Source organism: Phoenix dactylifera, chromosome 17, assembly GCF_051530095.1.
Source record: "Phoenix dactylifera cultivar Ajwa chromosome 17, Ajwa_hap1_PhDact_Kaust_v1.1, whole genome shotgun sequence".
In the NCBI taxonomy this organism is placed as follows: domain Eukaryota; kingdom Viridiplantae; phylum Streptophyta; class Magnoliopsida; order Arecales; family Arecaceae; genus Phoenix; species Phoenix dactylifera.
In genome coordinates, this window is record NC_143206.1 from 12,798,303 (window position 1) to 12,822,012 (window position 23,710).

Sequence of the window (23,710 nt, forward strand, 5' to 3'; positions counted from 1 at the left end):
CGCATCGCCGCTGCCTCTATGGAGGAACAGGAGCATTGGAAGCGGATGCTCGAGGAGCTTGACTCCCTCATCTTTGGAAGAACAAAGAGCACCGGAAGCGGATGTTGGAGGAGCTTAACTTCCTCATCTTCTTCGGAGGAACAGGAGCACTATAAGCGGGTGCTCCGGGAGCTTAACTCCATCATCTCTGGAGGAATAAGAGCACCGGAAGCGGGTGCTCTATTATTTTCGGAGGAACAAAAGTAGTGAAAGCGAGTGCTCGATAAGCTTAACTCTCTCATCTCTAGAGAAAGTAAGGAACAGAAGTACATCAGCAAGTATATTTTAAAAAAAAATAAAAAATAGAGTTTTTTTTTCCTTTGATATCACGTTGAAATATTTTAAAAAATAAAAAATAAAAAAATTATATTTCTATCCCATTTTATAATGTAGGAGCAGTATTTATATAGTACTAATAGATTGACGAAAATTAGAAAGACTGATAATGTTTGATACAATTAATTCTAAATTAATTAAGATGAAGAGGAGACGTGCTTCTCCTAGGCGGGGCCGCCTCAAGAGAAGATAAGGAATCCGTTAAAAAAATAAAATTTTCTTTTAAGCTTTTATACTATGTTGAAATATTTTAAAAAAATAAAAAATTATATTTTTTTGCCTCAAATGCAGGAGTAGTTTTTATATAGTACTAATTTAAAAAATAAAAGACTAACGAAATTTAGAAAGACGGGGCGCAATTAATTATAAATTAGTTAAGATGAAATTTGGTAGGGTGGACTAAAATTGACGCAATTAGCCTTCATCGAAGCGGACTATGTTTGTTTGGCACATGCATGGCAATGATTCCAACAGTGAGAATGTCGAGCCCGCCCGTCTTCTTTGCCGCGGTGCCCGCCTTATAATAGATTTTTGTTCGAGATGGAGCACTATTAAAGCGGTCACAGGCTTCTTTTTTTTCGCTAGAGCGTCGCAGGCTTCTTTCTCTCGCTCTTTCCCTCCTCTCTCCGCTGCTTCCAAGATGGGGAAGGACTGGGAGTACTCCTCCGTCGCTTCCTCCACCTTCTCCGCCGCCTCCCCCTCCTCCTCCTCCTCCGCCCCCCGGCCGCCGCTCCCCGTGATGGCCCTCCGGAGGAAGATCGTCGAAAAGATCCAGGAAAATCGCGTAACGCTCATCGTCGGCGACACTGGATGCGGTACAGCACTCCTTCGATTTCTTGATGGGTTTCTTGCGGGGGTCTTCCATCTCTAGTTTTTATCGCAGAATTATTTTTTGTGTTTGTGTGGATGCTTGCTATTGTTTCCGTTTTTTAGGGTTTTTTCTTTTGTGGAATGGTTGATGTTGTTTGCTAGCCTGCTTTATTTTTGGCATTTGATGTTCTCTTTTTCCCCTCATCGAGACTGTTCAGTTATATTGGGTTTGCATGTCGGCGAAAATTGGCTTTTCCCCCATTTCCCCTGTTTCTTCAATGTTTCGATAGGTGGCATTGGGGTCCATGGAAGTCAATGTAGAAAATGAAGTTAAAAAAAGGGAAAGATTGGAACTGTTTTATGGATCCCCAGGTAATCTCTGCCCGAGAAGATCTTGTGCAACTGATGTTTTGGGGCGTACGTTCACAAAAGACTGGCGAACACGTTCTGTTATACTGATGATGAATAGCTGTGTTTAAGTTTTTCTAGTTATGGTTCACGTTTCAGCTGTTATACTGCACTCATTTCACATCCGCAATATGGCTTGTAAGTGTTATAGCAGTCCAGGATGATGGTGGTTAAAGAAGTTCGCAGTTGGTCAGAAAAAAAACACAAAGAACGTGATTCCAAATGCCAAATCTTAAGGCTGCATATCATTATATAATTTTCTCACTTCCCAGTTATTGTGTTATGCTAACTGCAATGAATGCCGGTCTCTTGCTAAGTAATAGAATTGCAGAGGTTGATGTCAGGTTGGCAGCCAGCTGGAAAAAAAGGAAAAACAGGCTCAAATGATGATATAAGTCATGATCTAGTTTTTGTCAAAGCTACATTAGACATTGTTAGTGAATGTGCAAGAAGGATTCAAAAAGGCAAACAATTGTTGGAATCGAGTTCATGATATTATATCTCCGTGGTTTTAACATCACCATTGGATCTAAAAGATGGTCAGATGTAGTCCCCGAAATGATAGAGATAGCAAATTTTTAGCTCATCTAGCTCGTGCATTGTAAGGACTACCAGATCAAAGATTTGATTACTGAGACATTATTTGTTTGTTTTACCTCTTTCTGTTCTTTGTTTTTTCTAAATGATCAAACGATCGAACAATCGAATCATAGTTAAACCACTCATGGTGATTAGCATGTCTGAGATGTACACTAGTTACTGCATAAGGCCATTATGTTATGACCACTACCAAAACTCAATCTTATTTTTGAACCGCATGATTTGATCTGGGTCGATACATGCATGATGCGGGATCAATATGGTACGATATGGTTGATATTTGAAACCTTAGTCCCATAGAGGTAAACTTTGGATTGCTTGCATCATATGGTTATCTATCTTAATATACAACCAAAACACCGGACGTCCTCTCAGTCCGCGTGGCTCCACCCCTCTATAAATTACTTCAGTAGTTAATGTATATTCCCCACAGATTTCAGTTCGTACTTCATACTCTTATGGAGAGGAACAAGAAAAGTGCACCTTCCAAGATTGCCAGTGCGTATATCAAGTTAATGATTTTTTTTAAAAGAATACTTTAATCAGATTGGAGACAGAAGCCATCCTAGCTATGACATGCAGGACATGTGCTGAGGATTTTGTATCATGAGGTCTTCTTTAACTTCCTTAAATGCTATAGATCTTGATTTTGGATCTAGGATTGTCCACAATTTAGAAGATTGTGATAATTGAAAGTTCACAGAGGATTATGCACCAAGAAAATGTTACAGATGTCCTGTTTTTGTTTATACCCATCTGGTGATTTATCTTTCATTGCATTGCATAAGAACATGTGAAGATTCTAAGCGAGCTCCTCTCTTTTGAAATGGAAAGTGATATGCTTATCTTCACCTTTTTTATTTTGGTGCAATAGTGCGACTCCTATGCTTTCTTAGTGGTGAATGGTTTTTTTTTTCTGTGTTAAAGGTAAGAGCTCCCAAGTTCCACAGTTCCTTCTAGAAGAAAATATAGAACCCATATTGTGTACACAACCTAGAAGATTTGCAGTTGTGGCGATAGCAAGGATGGTGGCTAAAGCTCGCAATTGTGAGGTTGGAGGGGAGATTGGATATCATATTGGTCATTCAAATTTCTCAGATATCAACTCGACAAGGTACCTAGTTCTTACAATAAGTATTTCTAAATTGAACGTTCCTAACTGGCAGTTCTTTCTTGTCACATAGCCACCATAATGTTGCCCTTATGAAGGGAAGTATGTACATCTGTAAAATGTGCTTTACCCTGTATGTTGGTTATTGCACTGAGTCTGAGTGTATAATACATAATTCTGTAGCTCTTATTCAGCAAAAGGATTTTTTTTTCTTTAATTTACTGTTGACTGTAATTGGTAATATTGGGTGGAAGTGGAACTCTTAAAAAGAATATGACATGCATGGAATTTCGTCACCTTTACAGCTTTTCTCCTTTCCCTTGTGAACTACGAAGTATCAACAATGTACATCCCCTGCATCTTGGTCTTGTCCTTTTTCTGCAGTGCTTTCACACATTCTTCCTGACTGGTGTATATTTGCTATACTGGTTGTTAAAGTTTCTGCAAGTTCTAAGGTTGCCTAATATGTGACAGAATTGTTTTCAAAACTGCTGGCATTTTATTGGAGCAAATGCGTGATATGGGGTTGGCTGCACTTAGATATAAGGTTATAATACTGGATGAAATACATGAACGATCTGTGGAATCTGATCTTGTTCTGGCATGTGTGAAGCAATTTATGATGAAAAACAATGAATTGAGGTATGTGCTTACTTTTTTCCTAGTCATATTGTTATAAAAGCACTTGATTTTATGGCTTAATGCAAGTCTAATCTTGATTATCAGCTTTCTTTTCTTGGTTAAAATTGTCGGCTAAAACCTCTTGCCATAACTTTTAATCAGGATTAGATTAATTTTTCCTATACTGTTGAAGAAAACTTAAATTTTCTGTATACGCTTGGTGACTGATGTTATAAATTATCATTTGTCAACTAGGGTTGTTTTGATGTCTGCTACGGCTGATATTACAAGATACAAGGAGTACTTTAAAGATCTTGGTAGAGGTGAAAGAGTTGAAGTGATTGCAATTCCAAGTGCCTCTCAGCACAGTATATTCCAGCGACAAGTTCTATATCTTGAGCAGGTAGTTAGTGTAGTCTCATAGTCTATTTTTATGATGACTTGTTGAGTGTATTTTTCAGGTTGATAGTTGGACAGTGGCATTAATTTGCATGTGAACTGTGAAGAGTACTTGTCAAGTCAGCAACCTCATTCTGGAAAATCAGAAGTTCTACCACAGTTTTAGTGTTTAAGGAGTACTTGCTGGTTATGCATATTATGCCATTGGATCAACCTGAGATTAGAGAGGAAACTAGCTGAACATGTGCGAGCTGGGTTTTGATCAAGCTTGGCTTGGGACTTAAGCGAGTTAGCTTGTGCTCGAGTTGAGTTGTGACAGTGCAGTTCGAGCTTTGCTTGTACAGAATCAAGCCAGCCGGGTCGCTCAAGCTCGAACAGCAAATCAGTTGGAGCTCAAGCACCCATGTCTCATTTTAGCTCAGTTTTTTTTTTTTTTTGGGGGGGGGGGGGGTGGAGGGGAGGGGGTAGGAGAGGGAGAGAGATGATGGCAATAGAACAATGACAGGTGAGTGGTGGCAGAGGTGGAGAAAGGAAGGGAGGTTTGCCCTTAGGGACAGTGGAGGAGAAGGTGATGGAGTTCTGAGAGGATCTTCAGATCAATGGTGGCGACAGAGGAGGAGAAGGGGAGGAAGCTCGTGGTGGCATGGTGGCGGTGGCAGAGGAGGAGAGGGAAAGGATTGGAGCTGGAGGAGAAGGTGGTGCCACAGAGGGGGGAGAAGGAAGATGATTCAGCTCCAAAGGGAAGGTGAGGTGGTATGAGATTGGGAGAGGGGAGCTCGAGGGCTTCTCCTACTAAGATCTATATATCTATATGCCTATATCTATCTATCTATCCATATTTCTGCTATACATTCATACATACATACATATATGTATATGTATATGTGTTTGTGTGTGTATATACAATCAACTGTCGGTTCTTGGTCCAACGACTGAATCAGACTAAGGGAATCAGCTATTGGATTGGAATCTAACAGTTAACTATCTATATATACTAAAAACATATAAATTGAGGCATATCGAGCTGAAACCAAGTGAACCAAACCTAGCTTGAGCTTGGCTCGTTTATGTTTCAAGCTCAGAAATTCAGGCTTAGCTAGTTTACTAAAAAGGTCAGCCAATTTTGATCTGAATTTTGAGGCAAACATGAGTTGGCCTACGGACAGCTTGCTTGTTTGCTGGACCTACCTATTATTTGCTTTGGCCGGGAATGCATTGTTTCACTCTAGTCTCAAGGTTGGCTTGTTGGAACATTTAGATTGGTACCCTCCATAGTTCGCCATACTATCCCAAACTAAGCGGTACAGGCCGTACCATACCATATTGATTCGGTACCAGTATCCGGTATGGATGGCGTACCGACACTCGGTACGTTGAAAAAATCCCATACCGTACCATATCGGCATAGTGCTAGTGTGACATCAGTACGGGATCCGATACCGAAATGGCGAACCTTGGTATCCTCTGGTCTAGTAGATTAACATCTTGACTTCTCCATGGTTGCGTCGTCTTACTTATGTGAAGTGGGTCAATTGAAAAGATATTCTGATGACTGGTCAATATGCTGATTGGTTATTAGAGTTCTTTTAGGATTTTTTCCTCGTTCTTTGTTTGCACAATCTTTCACTGTGCCAGTCAATACTGATATTGCACTGGTAGAATGATGTGCACCTTAATGGGACATCACAGATGCAGGGGGTTTTGTATTGTAGAGATAACCCCAAAGCCTACATGCATTAACTAATATAGTAAAATATGTAACCAGTATACTTGCACATGATTACACCTAGTATTTCAATGGACAGAACCATGTGCTTGGCATACTGGAGTGACTGTAGCTTGCAATTTGAATTTCTTTTGTAATGTTAGAACTTTTGTCTCTGTAATTTGCACTCTCATGGGCTATATGTAAATAAAAATGGTAAAAGCATCATACACATGGTTTGCCATCTCGGTACCGAATTCCATACCGGTACCATTCTGTTACTATGTCGGTATGCTCGATATGGGGGCTAAGTATGATACGGTACGGTCAGTATGTACCGGTATGGACCGATACAGCAAATCTTGATCATACATTTTCTTGTACTTTATCCTGATATTATTAGTGGGTTTTAGCTTCATCTCTTGGTTTCTTTTTTGATTATTCTGCTTTTCTCTACATTAAGGGCAGTTTTTTGTGAAAGAAATAACTGCATAATTGATGCCTCTGCCTATTAGATTCTTCACTATTGCATCCTTTGGTAAAATCTTCACATTTACCTGAATGACTATGGCTCTGTTTGGTCTTCGGCCCTTGATTTTCAATAAAAAAACCTACACACAAAAACTGACGCAAGAAACCTGTTTAGTAGGGCAGTTTTCTTCAAAAACTCTAGTCTGGTTTTTGAAAAAAAATGAAAGCTATCAAAAATGACTTTCATTTTTTCTTTGAAAAGAGAAACACTCCTCACTTCCACTCTTCCTTTTTTGCTGCCACAATCACCAACCTTGCCATCTTGCCACTGCTGCAACAGCCACTAATGCCACCACCGTCGCCCCTCACTCCTCCCTTCCTTTTTTGCCTGCACAATCACTAACCCTGCTGTGTTGTCACTGCCGCCGCCACCACCTCGCTACCAGCACTGATGCTGCCACCATCACCACCACAACTGCTTATATAATTTATGTTTATATTTTTAAAAACAATTTATTATACCAAACAAGTTTGTCTTTAAAATGAAAAAAAAACAGAAACATATTTTCAGTTTTTAGGTTTTAGAAAAGAGAAAACTGTGTAGATGGCCAAAGAACTGCCGCACAAAGAAGCAGACATATGGTGAATACTCGCTGTGCATTTATATGCCACAATATATCTACTTGCAAGGAGATTAAAAGGACTGAAACAAATTTCGACCGATGGTGAACAATTTGGATTTCCCTTAGCATCATGGGAATTTTTTTCCCTCGATTGGAGTATATGTTTGGCTCTTTTATGGATGGTTAATTTTCTGTAGGTCATCATCAATGATAAGATCCTAATTTGCCCCTTTCCTATCTGTTTTTTTTCTGATTGTGCATCATTCTTTTTTATGTAATAAGAAATTACTTGTTAGATTGATTTGTTTTCCTTTGTGCTGCTTCTTTGTATCCAATGAAGCCCCAAACTTTTGAGCTTCATGTATTGTGGCCTATTTCCGTACTACAAGTGCCACCATCCAATTCAAATCTCTTTTACACCATGGTTTATACTTTTCTTCTGCTGGAGAGTTTTTCACATAAATTTGCATCACATTTTGCAGGTGCACACTAATATTTAAGCTTGAATGCATGTAGGCCATCTGGGTCAATTGCGCATTTGACCATTTAATCACCTCTACCTGTTGGATAACAGGAGCCTGTTTTAATCTCCTGATTGCTAGGCAGGAGGTTCTCATGACCAGTCTCTCATGCTCATATTCTCAGATGTTCAAAGTATATTCTTATGACTGCATGTATCTGAATTTCTGTTTATGGCATACATCTGAGCATCCATGCTGTTTTTCGTAGCCTTGAGGAGTGAATGATTATTTCAAATCATTAATGCTGACCAGGTTGCAGAGCTTCTGGAGATAAGTTCAGAATCATTATCAGATAGATACTGTTCTGGGCCGAATCCTGCTGCTGCAAAAGCTGATATGAAACCTGAAGTACACATGCTTATTCATAAGATGATATTGCACCTACATGAAAATGAACCAGATATTGAGAAGAGTATATTAGTTTTCCTTCCAACATACTACGCATTGGAGCAGCAATGGATTCTCTTAAGGCCCCTTAGTTCATTCTTCAAAGTATACATTCTTCATCGTAGCATTGACACTGATCAAGCACTCTTGGCTATGAGAGTGTTGAGATCTCACCGAAAGGTACTCTACCATATTTTAGTGGCTTCTTTCTATTGCATTTGTGTCACATGCAATTTTTTGATAATGCTGTTATGTTTATGTATGTCCATATTATGTTTTCTTTCTAGTTTTTTATGCAAAATACGACCTCAAAGCTCATGCAATGCACTTTATGGAGCATAAAGGATAAAAATGCCATAAAGAAAGTAATATACTAAGGTTCCGTTTGGCATCACATTCATTTTTCTTATTTTTTGGAAAATAGAAAGCTAGAAATTTGATTTCTAAATTTTAAAAATATAAACATGTGTGGTGAGTCAACTACTTTTAAAAATATAAACATGATGATGGTGGCCGAGACGGCGGCAGTGATGGTGGGGGGCATTGATGATGTGGTGGTGGTGACAATGATAATGGTGGTTGTATGGCAGAGATTGTGGTAGTGGCACTGTTGCCTTGGAGGCAACAATTTTGGTGATGGTAGCGGTTATGGTAATGTTGACGACTGAGGCGGTAGGGGGGTGGTGGAGACAACAATGGTAGTGGTGGCGGCGATGATGGCTGTGCAAATGATGGTGGTGGTGGTGAGAGTGATGGTGGTAGTGGAGATGACAGTAATGGTGTCATAGTAGTGATGGTGGCAGTGAAGACGGCAGTGGCAGTGATGCTGGCTTTAGTGGTGATGGTGGCGGCGGTCAGAGATGGTGGTAAAAGATATGACTTATGAGTTTCTTGTTTTTGGAAATAGTGAAAATATGAATTTCTTACTTTCATTTTTATAGAATAACAAAAATAAATTTTGAAAATAGAAAATAAAAATAATAGTATCAACCATGTTTTTTGTTCTGTGATCTGATTATAGAAAAAGAAATAAAAACAATACCTAGTAGGTCCGAATACTATAATTCACACCGAGTGAGTTTTATTTTCTTTGACATAATTCTTTTGGTCATTTTAAACCTTCTGAACTTGAACAAGCAATTGAATGTTATGATGAGGATGAGTACTATTATTTTTTAATACAGAAATTTGGGAATGTGAAAGTGACAAAAAGATCTGTTTGGATTAGGAAAGATTTTGTTTTCTAGTTTTATTAACATCTATCACTCATAAATAATACAAAAGCCCAATGAATCGACAAGAAAGCACGGAATCTAAAAAAGTGCTGGCCAAAATTTTTGATATAGGTTAGTGATGCTCCGTTTTTAAATTATGAAAGCCTCATGTACCAAAAATGATAAAGAAAGCCTCAACATTCTGTAAAAACAAAACTTGTATAGTTACCATGAAAAAGGGTTAATATTTGACCCTTCATTATTTTGATATAGCATTAATTTGTAGATTTTAAAATTAGTAGCCAATGTTAACATATAGTTATTAGATTAGTAGCTAAAGTTGTCCATTCTGTAATTGTTCATGATGCAAAGGTGCCCTTTTGTTTTTTTTTTGGGGGGGGTGGATAATTAAGGTTCAGTGAGTAAAGCTCATATTTCTTGTACTACACTAGCATACATATATTTTTTTTGGGAAAAAAATCCTCTTTCAACAATTTTAAATCCTATCACCAATAATGGCTCAAATAACTTTAATTTACACCATTTCTTTCGTATACCTTGTACTATGTACTTCTAGAGTTACTTTTATAAGGCACTCACTTTTCCTAGTATTGTACATGTTAATAGCAGCATATGAATGCTTTAATACTCGCATGCATTTTGGGAAATAAGAGTAAGGAGCATCTATGTATTCAAAAATAGGTATGATAAATTTTAGAGAATAATTTGTATGCATATCTAATTTTTGTGTGAAGTTAACTTGTTGCCTTAATGGTTCCACATGTTAAATCTTGTCATATTTTCTGTCTAAACTCTTCCCAAGTATACAGGAATTGCAAAAGCTTGCACCTTGGTTTCATGAGCCTAAATTGCCATAATAGGCAGGCCTTTGTTTCCATCAGCTGGCATTTTAGGCTTCATGCCAGACCATTGTATTGTGTAAAGTTTCCTTGTCTAGGTATTGCACAATTTCTTAGAGGATTTCCATCAGATTTGTAGCAGTCACGAGAGAAAATACTTGCAGGCATCTTTCTCAACTTGGACTTTTGATTCATAGTTGATTCAAAGTTGATGGAAAAAGGCTTGGATGATGGTGCCATAAAAAATTTTTTAAAAGCAGAAGAGCATCCTCTTGTATATTGGTGATCAGTGTCAAAGCTTATATAGGAGAAAGTGAACTCAGATTGGGTGATGAAACAAACTGAGGGAGAGCTACTATAGTTTTATATGGAGGAAGAATGACTTTAAAGACATTTTCTGGATATTGTTACCAATCAAAATAAAATCTGGGAAAAAGAATAATTTGTTGTGAGATTAGTTCACTGGTGCATCAGATGGTTGAAAGGTATTTGAGATGAAGAATGAATAAACCCCTTTCACTGTTGTTTGGTTATTGGTAAATAATCCTACAACCTCCAGTTAAGTAGTTGTCAAATTTTGATTATTGATCCCCCACCGCCTGAGCAAAAAGGGAAAAAAAAAACACTTGTGAAGGTGCAACCTTGAAGGAGACACTTTGCTTTGATTTAAGTAATTCATCTGTAGTAATCATCCATCATTGCTGGATTTGGCATGGGATGTCTTTGATGCCATCAGGACACATGAAGGTCTAGGGACACTGATCTATGGTCCGATACCATGAAACCTGGGGAGGACGTGGTGCAGTCCTTCAACATTGTTACTATAGCATATTTGGTGTAAATAAATGCATACAATCAAGAGGACTGATGATGGATATGCATAAGCACATGTTTCTGTGTCTGAACATACATATTTACAGTGTACACTATAGGAAAAAAAGATTAGCTCACTTGTTATGGCTGTCTTCTTTGTCTTCATGATCCCTTTCCCCTCTTTTGTTTTCCTCTTTTGATAACCTTAAATATTATAAATCATTGTGGTTTTCAATACATATCAAATTCTATGTTTTTGCATCTGCATAAGTCTGTTTCAATATAAATTTCATTGTTCTCTGAGTATGCTTGGCTTTGCATTACAGGTGATACTAGCGACTAATATTGCAGAATCATCTGTCACAATTCCGGGTGTAGCCTTTGTCATTGATTCATGTAGGTCTTTACAAGTTGTTTGGGACTTCAACAGGAAAAAGGAATCTGCAGAGCTTGTTTGGGTGTCCAAGTCTCAGGTAGTCAATGAATTATCTAATTTGAGGTTTCACTTGTAAGACCTGATTGATTTTTACAAAGATTTTATAGGCTGAGCAACGCAAAGGCAGGACGGGTCGAACCTGTGATGGTCAAATTTATAGGCTGGTCACGCAAACATTTTATAATAGTCTAGAAGATCATGAATATCCAGCAATATTAAGGCTATCATTAAGGCAGCAGGTGCTCATGATCTGCTGTGCACATTCTAAAGCCATCAATGATCCCAAAGGTATTGCTTGCATTTCATTAATACTGATGGGTTTCTTTGAACTCTTTTACTCATGTTTGTAGTTGTTGTACTGTATCTCCAGAAAAGGTCTCGTCTCTTTATTTTATTGAGAATGCAATCCAAATGGCTATGGAGATATTTACAATTTGCATTTTCACTTCATAGAAAATCAATTATTTTTCCTTTTTTTAATGTATAGTACAAGACTCATACGTTGGAAGCATAGGCTGCTCAATCATGTGGATTGTTAAGTCCTAGCCATTCTGAAGGATGATCACTTGAAACCTATTAAACAGTTCATTTCTTTTTTCATCCAAGTTTTTGGACTATTTTCTGGGATAGACTTCTTGGAGGTTACTAAAACTCATGGGCTTACAAAACTTGTTCATAGATGCCCACAATGTGGCAAGGCTTTCAACTGTAACAACCTAGGATCTTACCCAAAATGGCTAGTCGAAAGTTATTATTTGGGTTCCTTGATCCTGTATAAGTACCCAAGATCTATCCAGCGAATAACCGATGTGGGACTAAACACACGCCCGCACGGATCTTCACATACTCCCCCCGTTCAAGCCCTGATGTCCTCGTCAGGCTAAGGGTTCAAATCTATTCAAATCTAATCACAAACACCACGGTTGGCCCGTGATCAGCTCCAATGGATCTGTGCTGCAGTGTCCCTTAGTCTACATAGGTTATGGGCCGGGTCCGCTCTGATACCATTTGTAACAACCCAGGATCTCACCCAAAATGGCTAGCCGGAAGTTATTATTTGGGTTCCTTGATCCTGTATAAGTACCCAAGATCTACCTAACGAATAACCAATGTGGGACTAAACACACGCCCGTACGGGTCCTCACATCAACTCAGTGGTCTTATTGGGATTTGACCTTATGCATGACATGAAAAATGTTTCTTGGGCTAATGGGTTGAATTTTATTGGATGCTAAGTTAGTGGCAGGCATGCCCCTCTTTCTTGATTAATTTTATGAATTTTATGAATATATATGAGCTATGTGGCTCAGTAAGTGGCCTTGCACAAATCTTATTTGCAAATCACTGTTTAAGTTGTAAGTATGAAATGATGAAATAGTATTTGATATGGTGTATTTTCTCAAAATTAGGATCAAGCATATGATTGCATGTGATTCATGAATTTGGTTAAATAGCATTTCTTCATGAATATATGATTGGGTATGAATTATGATTATGATATATTGCATGGAAATGATATTTGAAACATGATCATGAGGCTCGTTCCAGAGCCTGAGCATATGAGACGAGTGTTTCCAAATCATGCAGATGCGTTTTGGGGAGAAACAAAATCGGTGAGGGGTTAAGTGCGGCGCATGCATGCGCGTATGGATCCCGGAACCAGACAACATCTGACAGGGGAGCCCCGTGTTCCCCCTCATGTGGGCCCGATGGCCACGTGCCCCGCGCAGGCGGGCCGTGACATTTATGAACTTGCCTGGCCAGAGCATACACTGTTTTATGACGGATTTTTGAATATATCCTTTATGAAATGTTGTATTTTGCTATAACTGCTATCTTTTTTAAATGATGCTAATCATATGAATTCTTATGCTTGATCCGGTAAGATAGTACATGGTCACTTACTGAGCCACATAGCTCATATATATCCTCTGTTGTTATTCTTTCAGATATATAGGGTGCTAGGAGCAGAGAGCTGGAAGACTTTTGGGTGGAAAAATTCATTTTGGATGTACAAATTTAGGGCTATGTACTGCTCCATTTTGGAGAAATACTTTATGAGTGAAATGACTCTCTTGTTTATGAATTATTAGTAATGAGGCTTCGTGTTATTGCAGGCAATAGCTTGCAGTAGCACGGCCGTGTCGCGGATCCGATCCGGGGCGTGACGTTTAGTGGTCGAAGATTTAATAGGTGCAGAATATTGTCATGAGAAATAGTGAAATTTTAACGATGGGCAACATTAATGTTGCCAAAAATTGCTGCCAGCAAATGAAAAGTATCAGCAAATAATGCAAAATTGCAAATAAAGTTGGCTATGATGATCGTACATTTCCTTCTTAACTGACTGCATATGGAAATTTCTATAAAAAAGGTTTGCCGCCTTGCTTTTAGGAATCCATATATGATAAACGGAAATACCTGATTTCATTTCTTCCGAATTTTTTCACTTCAAACCTGCTTGCTTTTGGAGCATGGAATTTACTTAGTATAATTGAACTGGGATAATCTTGGGCAGGCTCGGATGACATATGCTAGTATTTTAAAACATTCATATTTATTGTAGTTATTTTTTAGCTGTTTTTCAAGGTCTATGAATGTGATGGATTGCCAACCATTCTTTTTTTTCTGTTGGCTAACATATTGGCAACCATTTAATTGAAACTGAATGACTGATTCCATAAGCAACCTATGCATGCTAGAATGATATGTATTAATTTTTGGCTAGTAATTAGTCATTTATCAATACATGCTTGTCAAACAGAGAAAGCAAATATTGCATTTATGGATATCTTATGAATGGAAAAAGTATTTGATTAATGGAGTTCTAAAAATATGCATGGGAGGGCATAGTCTTGGTAGACATATGCTATAATGCTTCATGTGCTGTAAACACTTCAGAATCATGATGGCAAGTCTTTCTAGTAATAATAATTCATCTGCAACAGACATTATAATGCCTGATTTGGAAGTAGCAATATAGACACTAAAGCCATTTCATGTACTACTGCCTGTGTAAAGATGACTGGGTTATTTACCGTCACTCCCATCAATTCATAGGTACTGCATCATAGTCTTACCTTTCAACCTCATCAAGTCCTCTTATCTTATAAAATTTTAAATTTTCCATTTTGCATTGATGCACAAAGGTTCCCTTTGCTTAAATTATGGTGTCCTAACAGTATCTTTGCGTTGATGTGTAAAGGTTCCCTTTGCTTAAATTATGGTATCCTCACAGTATCTTTAGTCAAATATGAATTATTTTCTTCTTTTGAAGTACTTGCTGCAGTAGTAGTTGATAAGCCTCCATTTGCAATATAGGTTCAATTAATTATTCATGTACCTTGTTGTTTCAAGACTATAATTTCCGCATTATAAGTTGTAAGAAAATTGACAAGCTCCTTTATATCTGAAAGCCAAATAAGATGCAACAACTGGAATTGTTAAAGATGGTACCATGTTAGAAAATCCAATCTTTTCAGTGATGTTATCGGAGGATGGATCATAATTGTGGAATATTACTTTCTGATCTAATCTATTTAAAACAGATCTGAGATGTTGGAATCTTAGAGTTTTTTTTTTTTCAATTAGGGGCAGAGGTACGATAAGAAATTTTATATTACAGGGACTAAGGGATGGATATTAGTTCCCCCTGTCTTTCTTGCTAGATAACTTGAACTGACAGAATAACCAAAGTTCGATGAGGAAGAAATTATTCTGAAATATTATCTAAGGACGAGATCTTATGATATATTATTATGGATTAATTGCAAACCATGGATTAAAATGCTATTGTCGCCCTCATGCCATATTTGTGTTGGCACAGTGTATATTTTTCTGTGCTGGTTACATGCCCAACCACCTGCCAAGGCTCATGGCATCCAAAATGGGCCTCTTTTCCGGTGTTGCATGCACCAGCATGGATGATACGGATCGGCATGGACGATACCTTGCTACCTAGCTATTTATTTTGCTGTTTACCTTATTGGGACAGTAGCGTATGCTGCAAACTGGTATGGTTCAATACCTCATTCGTGTAGCTAACTTATAAATGAGGGGTCTTCTTGTTAGCCTCTGATCATCTGGTTCTAAGAATATTTGTTACATGAGAACTGCTGTACATATGCATGCTCTAAAGTCTGAACTAACTGCATAGAAAGTTCTCTTTAACTTCAACTTGTTCATGAAATTGTCATCTTGTTAACTTTTAATATATTCATGCTTTCCTTTAAAAGGGAATGCTTCTCCTGCATCAATATTAGTGTGCAGTTCAATTTTTCATTTAGTTCCATTCAAATAACGATCATAACATTTTGATCTTTGATCTTGACTAGTCTTGTTGCAGAAGGTTATGGATCCACCAGATCCAAAAATTGTTGAAGATTCCTTGAGCTTGCTAGTTCATATTAAGGCCCTGGGAAGGCCTCTTTATCACAGGGGCCGGTATGAGCCAACATTTTATGGCCGTTTGCTTGACAGTTTGCCCTTGTCCTTTGATTCTTCAGTGCTTACTCTGAAGTTTGGTGAGATTGGGTTGCTTCGCGAAGGAATTTTAATTAGTATATTTATGGATGTCCAACCACTTCCCATTCTTCAACCGTTTGGCCATCAAATTTTGGTAATATTTCAGTGTGCTATGAATCGTGTCTGACCTTGTGCTATTTTTGAACTGATTATCATTTTCCCCCTCTCTCACAGTTTACAAAGTATGTAGACAATTATTTTGAGGGTGCGAGCAGTGATGCTTTACACATTGGCAAGAAGGAAACCATCTTCATGGGGAACTTGTGTGCATTTCAATTTTGGCAGCGTGCTTTTAAGGTGATTTATACACTCATCTGCTTTAAAGGCTTGATAGATATGACAGAGATAAGCTGGATATATAACAGATTCATTTTATGGTGGGGTTTGTTTGTCACCTTGCAAGGTTTGATTATAATTTTAGAAAACATTGGTAATTAGGGTAACCTGGGTATTCTCAAACCTTGCTTGAGATGGAAGAATCAAGCCTTTGAGCCCAAGGGCTGGCATACCAGCACAGCCTCCAAACACAAAGATTGAAAACACACATACACCCACAAAACAATAAGGTGGGTGGGGGGATCAAGGATGGAGTGCCTGATCTCGACTTTCGAATGTACTAAAAGCAGGAATTTCTGGGATAGGGTCGCTTCCGAACTCAACTCTCTTTCCTGTCAATTGGCACTAGACTACTTGTGTTCACTACTTAAATAGTAGTTCTATAACTTTCATTTGTTTTCTATTGTTTAAAAAACAGAATCCTGGATTTCACAGTTTCTTTTAAAGCTATGATCATGAACTCTGGATTCACATTATATGCTTGCAAGTCTAAATATCCTATTTCCTTTTATGTAACTTCTATTAGTATCATAAATCTGGTTGGCTTGTTCAAGACTAGGTGATGCCATGATGGCATATATTGGATTACATAGTTAACACTTTAATATCATTGCCTTGAGATGGTACCCATTGTGTTGAGATTAATGTGCAGAAATCTGGCATAACAATTCTTTTAATCATTTTTCTGAGATCACATCCTTCCAAATTCTGAAATCAACCAAATAAGAAATAAAATCTCCATCTAATTTGTCTGACTGGTTAGCTTCTCTAAAGGTTGAGAATCCTAATAGTTAAAAATCATATTGATTTGCTTTTGTGTTTCTCATAAGCAAGAAACATGATCCTGCAATCATGCACTCCCTGCTTAGGATCTGTGCTACAGGAAGAATGAGTCCATAATCTACATAAGCTTTGAAATGCTGCTATGCTTATGGCATTAACCTAAGTTTTAATTATTTTGATTTGTCTCATTTTTTGGTTGAAGGATAAACACCGTCTCGAACGACTAAAACAAGTTATCAAAGTTGATGAGCTGAAAGTGCCACAAGGACTAATACCTAAGCTTGAAGAGGAATGGTGCTTATTTCACAATCTTGTGCAGATGTCACTACATAATGTCTCTGAAATTTGTATGTAATGATCAATCTTTAGTGTGCTAAATGCGAGGGCCAATATTGCAGTTTTACCTTCAATTTCTATGTTTCCTGCAGATGAAGATATAATGAATGTAATGCACTGTTTCCGGCCTGGTTTTATTGTGAAAAGTGAAGTTCCATCTTATTTTGAGCCTTATGCATTTAAGCATACATGCCTTCTGCAATCTGACCTTGCAGAAGATGTGGATGCTCTTACGTTGGAAGATGAGAATCTTGATTTAATTACTGAGAGGAAGAGTTGTGTTTCTGTACCATATGTTTCTCCAAATGACTTCCAGGCTGCTTATGTTGCTGAAAAGCTGACCACTCTCATTAAAGAGGTATTGTTTAATTTTGCAGTGCATGCCCCCTTCTCTCTCTACCCCCCACCTTGCCTCTAATTGTCTTTTCCCTGGTTATATGTAATAGATGCGGCTGCAATGTGTGGAAGATACTTCTTTGAATCTGGGTGAAACTGTAAATGATGTTGTTCCACAGGCCACAGAAGCCGCTCTATGTCGATTCTTTTTGAGTGGGTTATGCAACAAAGGGAATCAATGTTATTTCTCTCATTCACTTCAAGCCAAAAGACCTGCATGCAAATTTTTCCTTACATTTCAGGTATCCACTTAGCTTCGGTTCCGTAATATGCTTTGCAACAAAAAAAAAGTTCTTATTCTGCAAGTACTGTAAGAACCCCCCATTCTCCTTCCGTGATGACTACATGCTGCTTGTTGCTTAATACATAAAAGTCTATTGATCTTGTTAATCAAAAGTGTACAATGCCCTATATTTATATAAGATTAGCAAGTCCGGTTAAGTTCCCTGATATGCTTATGTGGTAGTCTGGTTAAGTCTTCTAAGTTCCTAACATGTTGATTCCTGATCCTACAAGATTGTTTCACATTACATGTTGAAATAAAAGAAAACTAGAATGTTGCAGGAGCGGCCTGGAAAGCCAAGCATTTTTGTACTGTTTACAGAAAATGGAGTTGCCATGGAACTAATTCTTGAAGAGAAATCCTGAATAATATGATTGGTGTCTCTCGTCGTGTTTATGGTTAGCATGGTGATGGCTCTAAGCACGGTTTCAATCACTTGATTTGGAGCAATTGATGTTTGGAGACAATACACTACTGGGAGCTACATGGGCTTCAAACCACCTTGTTAAGCTTTATATTAGCCTCTGCATGTTATAAGTAAATAGTATTCGGCTTCTTAGGAAGAGAGCTCCACAAGTGTATAGCTCATTTGTCTCTAATGTAGAAGAGGAAGGTGGTGTCTAGGAAACTATTATATATTTTAGGTGTTCAATATTAATTAGTTGTTAGAGGATAGCCTCTTAAACATGGGGCACGTGCTACCAACATAAAAGCATTTGTCAGCTTTTTGGATTGTGGAGCCTTAAAGTGTTTTCTTTTATAAGTGTCAATATGATTATAGCTCTATTTTGATGGTATCAAAAAAAATATCTTCTCCCTAAAAACTTTTATATATAAGTTGTCGTATTCCTTGCTTTGATGCCCACCCAATGAGGTGGAGCATTTGCCTTCCCATTCATGAGTTGCATGAAAAGTCCAAAAGGATTCAAGTAGCATCTAGCTACTTTTTAAGGTCCCTGGAATACGTTGTCTACAGCCTACATTTCAGAAATTCTGGGTTTGTGTTAATGGTTGAATAAAATTGAATCTGTATCATTTTGGGTACCATTCCCTTATCATTTGTTAGAGTTGCACCTTTGGCCAATAGTTAATCCACTGGTAACATGGTTATAATGGGCAGAGAAGTAGGAAGAAAAAATAGAAAAAGATAGTGGACAAGAAAGAAGGCGGCCTCAGCCAACCATATTTTCTAACCCTAGTTGGACTCTTTTGAAAGGAAATAAACTAATTCTAAATAATTAACTGGTCCCTAATTTATAAACACCAGCTGGCCAATAATTTGAAAGCAAATGGGACTCCTGAACAAGAAAAGAAAACTAAAAGCATCAATGCTTCGTTCATGTACAGTGGCATGAGGAGCACATATGAAAAGTGCCCTACAATGATCCACTAAAACAGAAAATAACATCTAAAGAAAAACTCTGAAAAACCTAATGAACTGAAAATAAGATAAAAGTTTCCACACCTTGAAGCTTTAAAACTTCATTTGCATCACATATTAGTAAGTTGCCTACTTTATGTTTATGCCAAAATATTGGAGTATATTATATCTCATGTGTTTCTGTGGATGAGCAGGGTTGTCGTAATGGAGATTCATGTTTTTTTTCGCATGGCTATGATCCACATTTTGCTCCAGTTACCTCATGTAGTTCCTGCTCTGAAGAAGATGAAAATGCATCATCTCATTTTTTTCTGCAGCTGTTGCCTGGTACTGCCAATGGCCGTGTTCTTATATTGAATGATAAGGACCTGTATTTCTCATCTAATCTCTCATGTCATTATGATCCAAGCAAGATAATTGTCACCAATCCTAATCCATGTTCCTCTGAATCTGATTCTGTGTTGAATGGTATGACAATACTGTGGAATGTGACCCAGACTTGTCAGCTAATCATGGAAACTCAAGGAAAAGTTTCAATCCCTTGGAGACAAGTGAAATGTGTGCTATGGTTTGCTGATGTTATGGCTGGCGATGCAGGCATACAACAGAATCTTTTAAAGAATTTTTTTGAGTACCTAGCGATCAGAATTTTTGCTGACACCTTGTATGATGTTGGGGTGATTGTGACGATGAACAACATCAGATTCGCCCAGCTACAGGTAATGTGAAGAAATCTTGCAGATTCTTGTCTTACATATCCAACAGACAATTGCATGTGCAATATGTACATAGATATTTTCTGAGGTATTGTACAAATATAAGAGATGGTAAGGAGCAATAAGTTGAGATCCTTATTCTTTCCACTTCTTGTATGAGTGAACCAGTGGGCAATGCACAACCGTGGTTAGTAGAGCCATAGATCTGTAAGAGGTGAATTAATTTGGATGTGAGACAAATGAAAGGCAAAATGGTGGCAGAAGTTTCTTCATCGTTTTGCCTACCATCTCATTGTACACATCCCATATTCTTTTTAAAGTATAGCATAATCAATTTGTTGCCCTAAAAATTGGAATATGCTGCACTTTTGCTTAATTTTTCTGAGCAACTTTTCACTCTCCCAACAGCCTTTGAGCAGTGATACTGGCATAATATAAGTGATGGTCAATGGATTAGCTGTATATGATCAAGAATTGGTTGAGATCTTTTGAACTCAATGGACTTAATAACTTGTATTATTTTTAATCATAGTTATACTGCCATTTGTTTAGCACTTTTTGTTCGTTGCTTTTTACAAGTTAATTCTTCAGTGTACTGGATGTTTTCACAAGTTTTGTTTATGTTTAACAACTCATTTGCCGGTGATTTCCCAATTGTAATCAGCTCTGGTTATGTCTTCACTATCCTTTTCAGGTGGAAAAACTGGCAAGAGAGTGCTTTTTCTATCTGATTCAGTCATTTTCATTTGATGAATCAAGTTTTGGGAAGTTCTCAGATTTGAGTGGTCCCACAAGGCCAATGCAGGTATCTAAGCCTATCTCATATGTGTTTACCATGCATCCCCCAACCGACATACAATTTGGGGACTATGCAGCAGCATTCCGCAGGGGCTTATATAACAACTTATGAAATGTTTTATTTTTTTAGTAATAGCAACCTTTTATTTATGTGATTACACGAGGTCTGACTTCCTAACTACTTTATAACTAGTCTATAGTTGTGAATTTATGAGGGAGTGCCTTTTTGTCTGTGGGTAAGTTTTGTACGGATAGATGGTGTTCTTGGTTGTCTTGAATGATATATGGACCGTCATTATTTCCAGCTTCTTGGTGACAAATATCTGTTCCATTCTTTTGGTTATTAATTTGAATATCTGTTTTGTTTGATGAAAATGCCCTTGGTATAAGTATTTAACTGTGGTTCTTATTCTAATATCAAGTAAAAATATAAAGGTTTTTCTTTTTTATTGGTGGAGAATCGCCAGGAAAAAAGGGTTGGATGGATTTTTAAGATTTCTTGTTGATTTTTTTCTTCATAAAATTGTGGTTTGCTACCTTAATTTTTCCATATAATATCTGAAAAACAAATTGTGATAATAGAAAAGATAGGTTTCCTTTTCTTTACAGATTGCATATCTCCAGTAGCGGAGTCTGAATTTCGCGCTTTCCTTTTTGTTTAACTCGTGAATGGATCTTTTTACAAGAGTCTAGTGTTTTTCATACCTGGGGTGAAGAACAGTGGGAGTCTTGGAAGATTGTTTTTATTAGAGTTACCTACTAAAGCAAGAAACATTAATTAACAATTTGTTATAAGCAATAATTTTCAGTTTTATGTAATATCACTTTGAATGCTAAGATTGGGGGGTTTATATAAAGTTTACATAAGATTTGTGCGCCGTGCCATAATTAATATCAAGCTGCAGTCGTTTTTTCCTATAATTTATTTTTGAGGTTTTCTAAAGTGAGAAGCATGATTTATAATACTGGCTTTTGTAATAATTTTGGAAGACCTGGGTTGTATAGAACACTAACGAGTATTATTTAGTCCGCATCAAAATTTTCTTCCGTTCAAAAGCAGTATCATATTTGCAAACAGGGCGATCAAATAAGGTCGTTTCTTCTATATGGCCACTATAATTGCTATTATTTTTTAAAAAATTTCTGTCAAGCTCTGGACTGCACAACTACTAGCTATTATTTTTTGTTATAATGAGGAAATAATGATATTGCAAGATTTTGGGGACAATTCTTTTTAAGAAGGGCGGAAATTGTAACAGATAGCTAAAGATATTCTGTAATATAAATATAATAAAAAATAATTAAAAAAAAAACCTAGATCATATGCACGCCCTATGGATGATTTTCCATCATGGATATGGATCAAGATTTCTGCCAATGTCTTAACTGGTATAAAAGTTCTGCACATATTGTGTGAGAGCACTTGGCGTGGTGCAGTTTCACTGGAGATACTGGGGATTAGTTTGCTCTTGGAACAACTGTTTGGTCTTTCATTTGAAAAAGAGCATCGCTGCTCCTTCTTAGTCCATTGCTCACTAAGAGCCTAGTTCCCCGATGTTTGGGAGAGTTTTTGTTAGTAGAATTTTTGTAAGTAAAGCTTTTATAAAAAGCTATTTGGTAACTACATTTATAAAGTGATTTGCCATTTTAATATGTGTTTGATAAATAAACTAAGAAAGTATTTTTAATATGATAAAATGATCATGAAGAACATTGTATAGTATTATATAACAGAGGATCGCTGCTCTTTCCTAGTCCACTGCTCAATCAGAGTTTGGTTCTCTTGCCTTTCTGAGACCATCTCTTCAGCATGGGTTTCCGAGCAGATGGTGCATTGGGAGATTTAGTTTTCTTTTCCCCCTCTAATCTAGTTGTTGTTGATGAAAGACTTAATCGTGCCACTACAATGGAAACGTCAATTATTCCATCATATATAACCTTCAGCTTTATAGTGCTTATAATATTATATATATATATATATATATATATATATATATATATATATATATATAATATTATATATATATATATGTTAATTTAAAAATAAATTATTTTTTTGTTTTTTTATTCTTGTTTAAAGCTAGGCTGAAGTTTCAATCATGGGGACTCATCCATATGTATGTATCTGAACTGATCGCCTCGAATCCACAAACAATCACTCAAGACGGATTTTTTTTTCGTTTTTGACCATATTGAGATAAAATCTTAGAGGGTTAGCATAACTTCAAACTCAAACTTTGGAACCTATTAAAACACCGGTCTTTTAATACTTAGAGCGAAATCTGTTTATAAGCAGCGGGATATGACCACTAAACTAATACATAGATTATTAATATGTTTTTCTTTAATAAGCCGACAATTAGTTTTCATTATCTTTAATAAATATTTGGACAATATCTGGCCAAGCGCACAACCAATCATCAAGGAAATATAAAACAAAACGGATGGTCAACAGACTCCCGTTGTCTCCCTTAATTATGATGATGAACTCTATTTTTTTCTTTTTTCGGCACAACTATGGCTCACTTGTAACAGCTGTGGTGTGAATACAGCTAACAAAATTTGAAAATAGAAGCTCCCTAAAAGGTTTCGATAGAGTTCTTTAGTTGTTCTATATAGTATTCAGAGTAGTGGACAGCAAAGAACGCAACCCAATCAATCGCGGTGACGATCTCTGTTTGCCCAACACATTATTTATGTATTCATGTCTGTGAGATGGAAAGTAATCGGGTGAGGCCTTCGTGTAAGAGTGTTGTTTCAACATGGCCATCTTCTGCAAGCTTCTACATGAAATCGTGGTATT

At 37.2% G+C, this 23,710-nt stretch overlaps 1 protein-coding gene across 1 annotated transcript; it reads left to right on the forward strand.

Moving 5' to 3' along the window:
• Nucleotides 1–755: 755 nt before the first annotated feature.
• Nucleotides 756–21,227, forward strand: LOC103707240 (zinc finger (CCCH type) helicase family protein). The gene is made up of 14 exons (XM_008791643.6): nt 756–1,190; nt 3,121–3,307; nt 3,779–3,946; nt 4,181–4,328; nt 7,897–8,211; nt 11,245–11,391; nt 11,462–11,642; nt 15,689–15,972; nt 16,053–16,175; nt 17,200–17,344; nt 17,426–17,691; nt 17,780–17,971; nt 19,588–20,112; nt 20,804–21,227. The coding sequence occupies exons 1-14, from the start codon at nt 812–814 to the stop codon at nt 21,017–21,019; spliced, it is 3,276 nt and encodes a 1,091-aa protein (XP_008789865.3). The 5' UTR covers nt 756–811; the 3' UTR covers nt 21,020–21,227.
• The last annotated feature ends 2,483 nt before the right edge of the window (nt 21,228–23,710 follow it).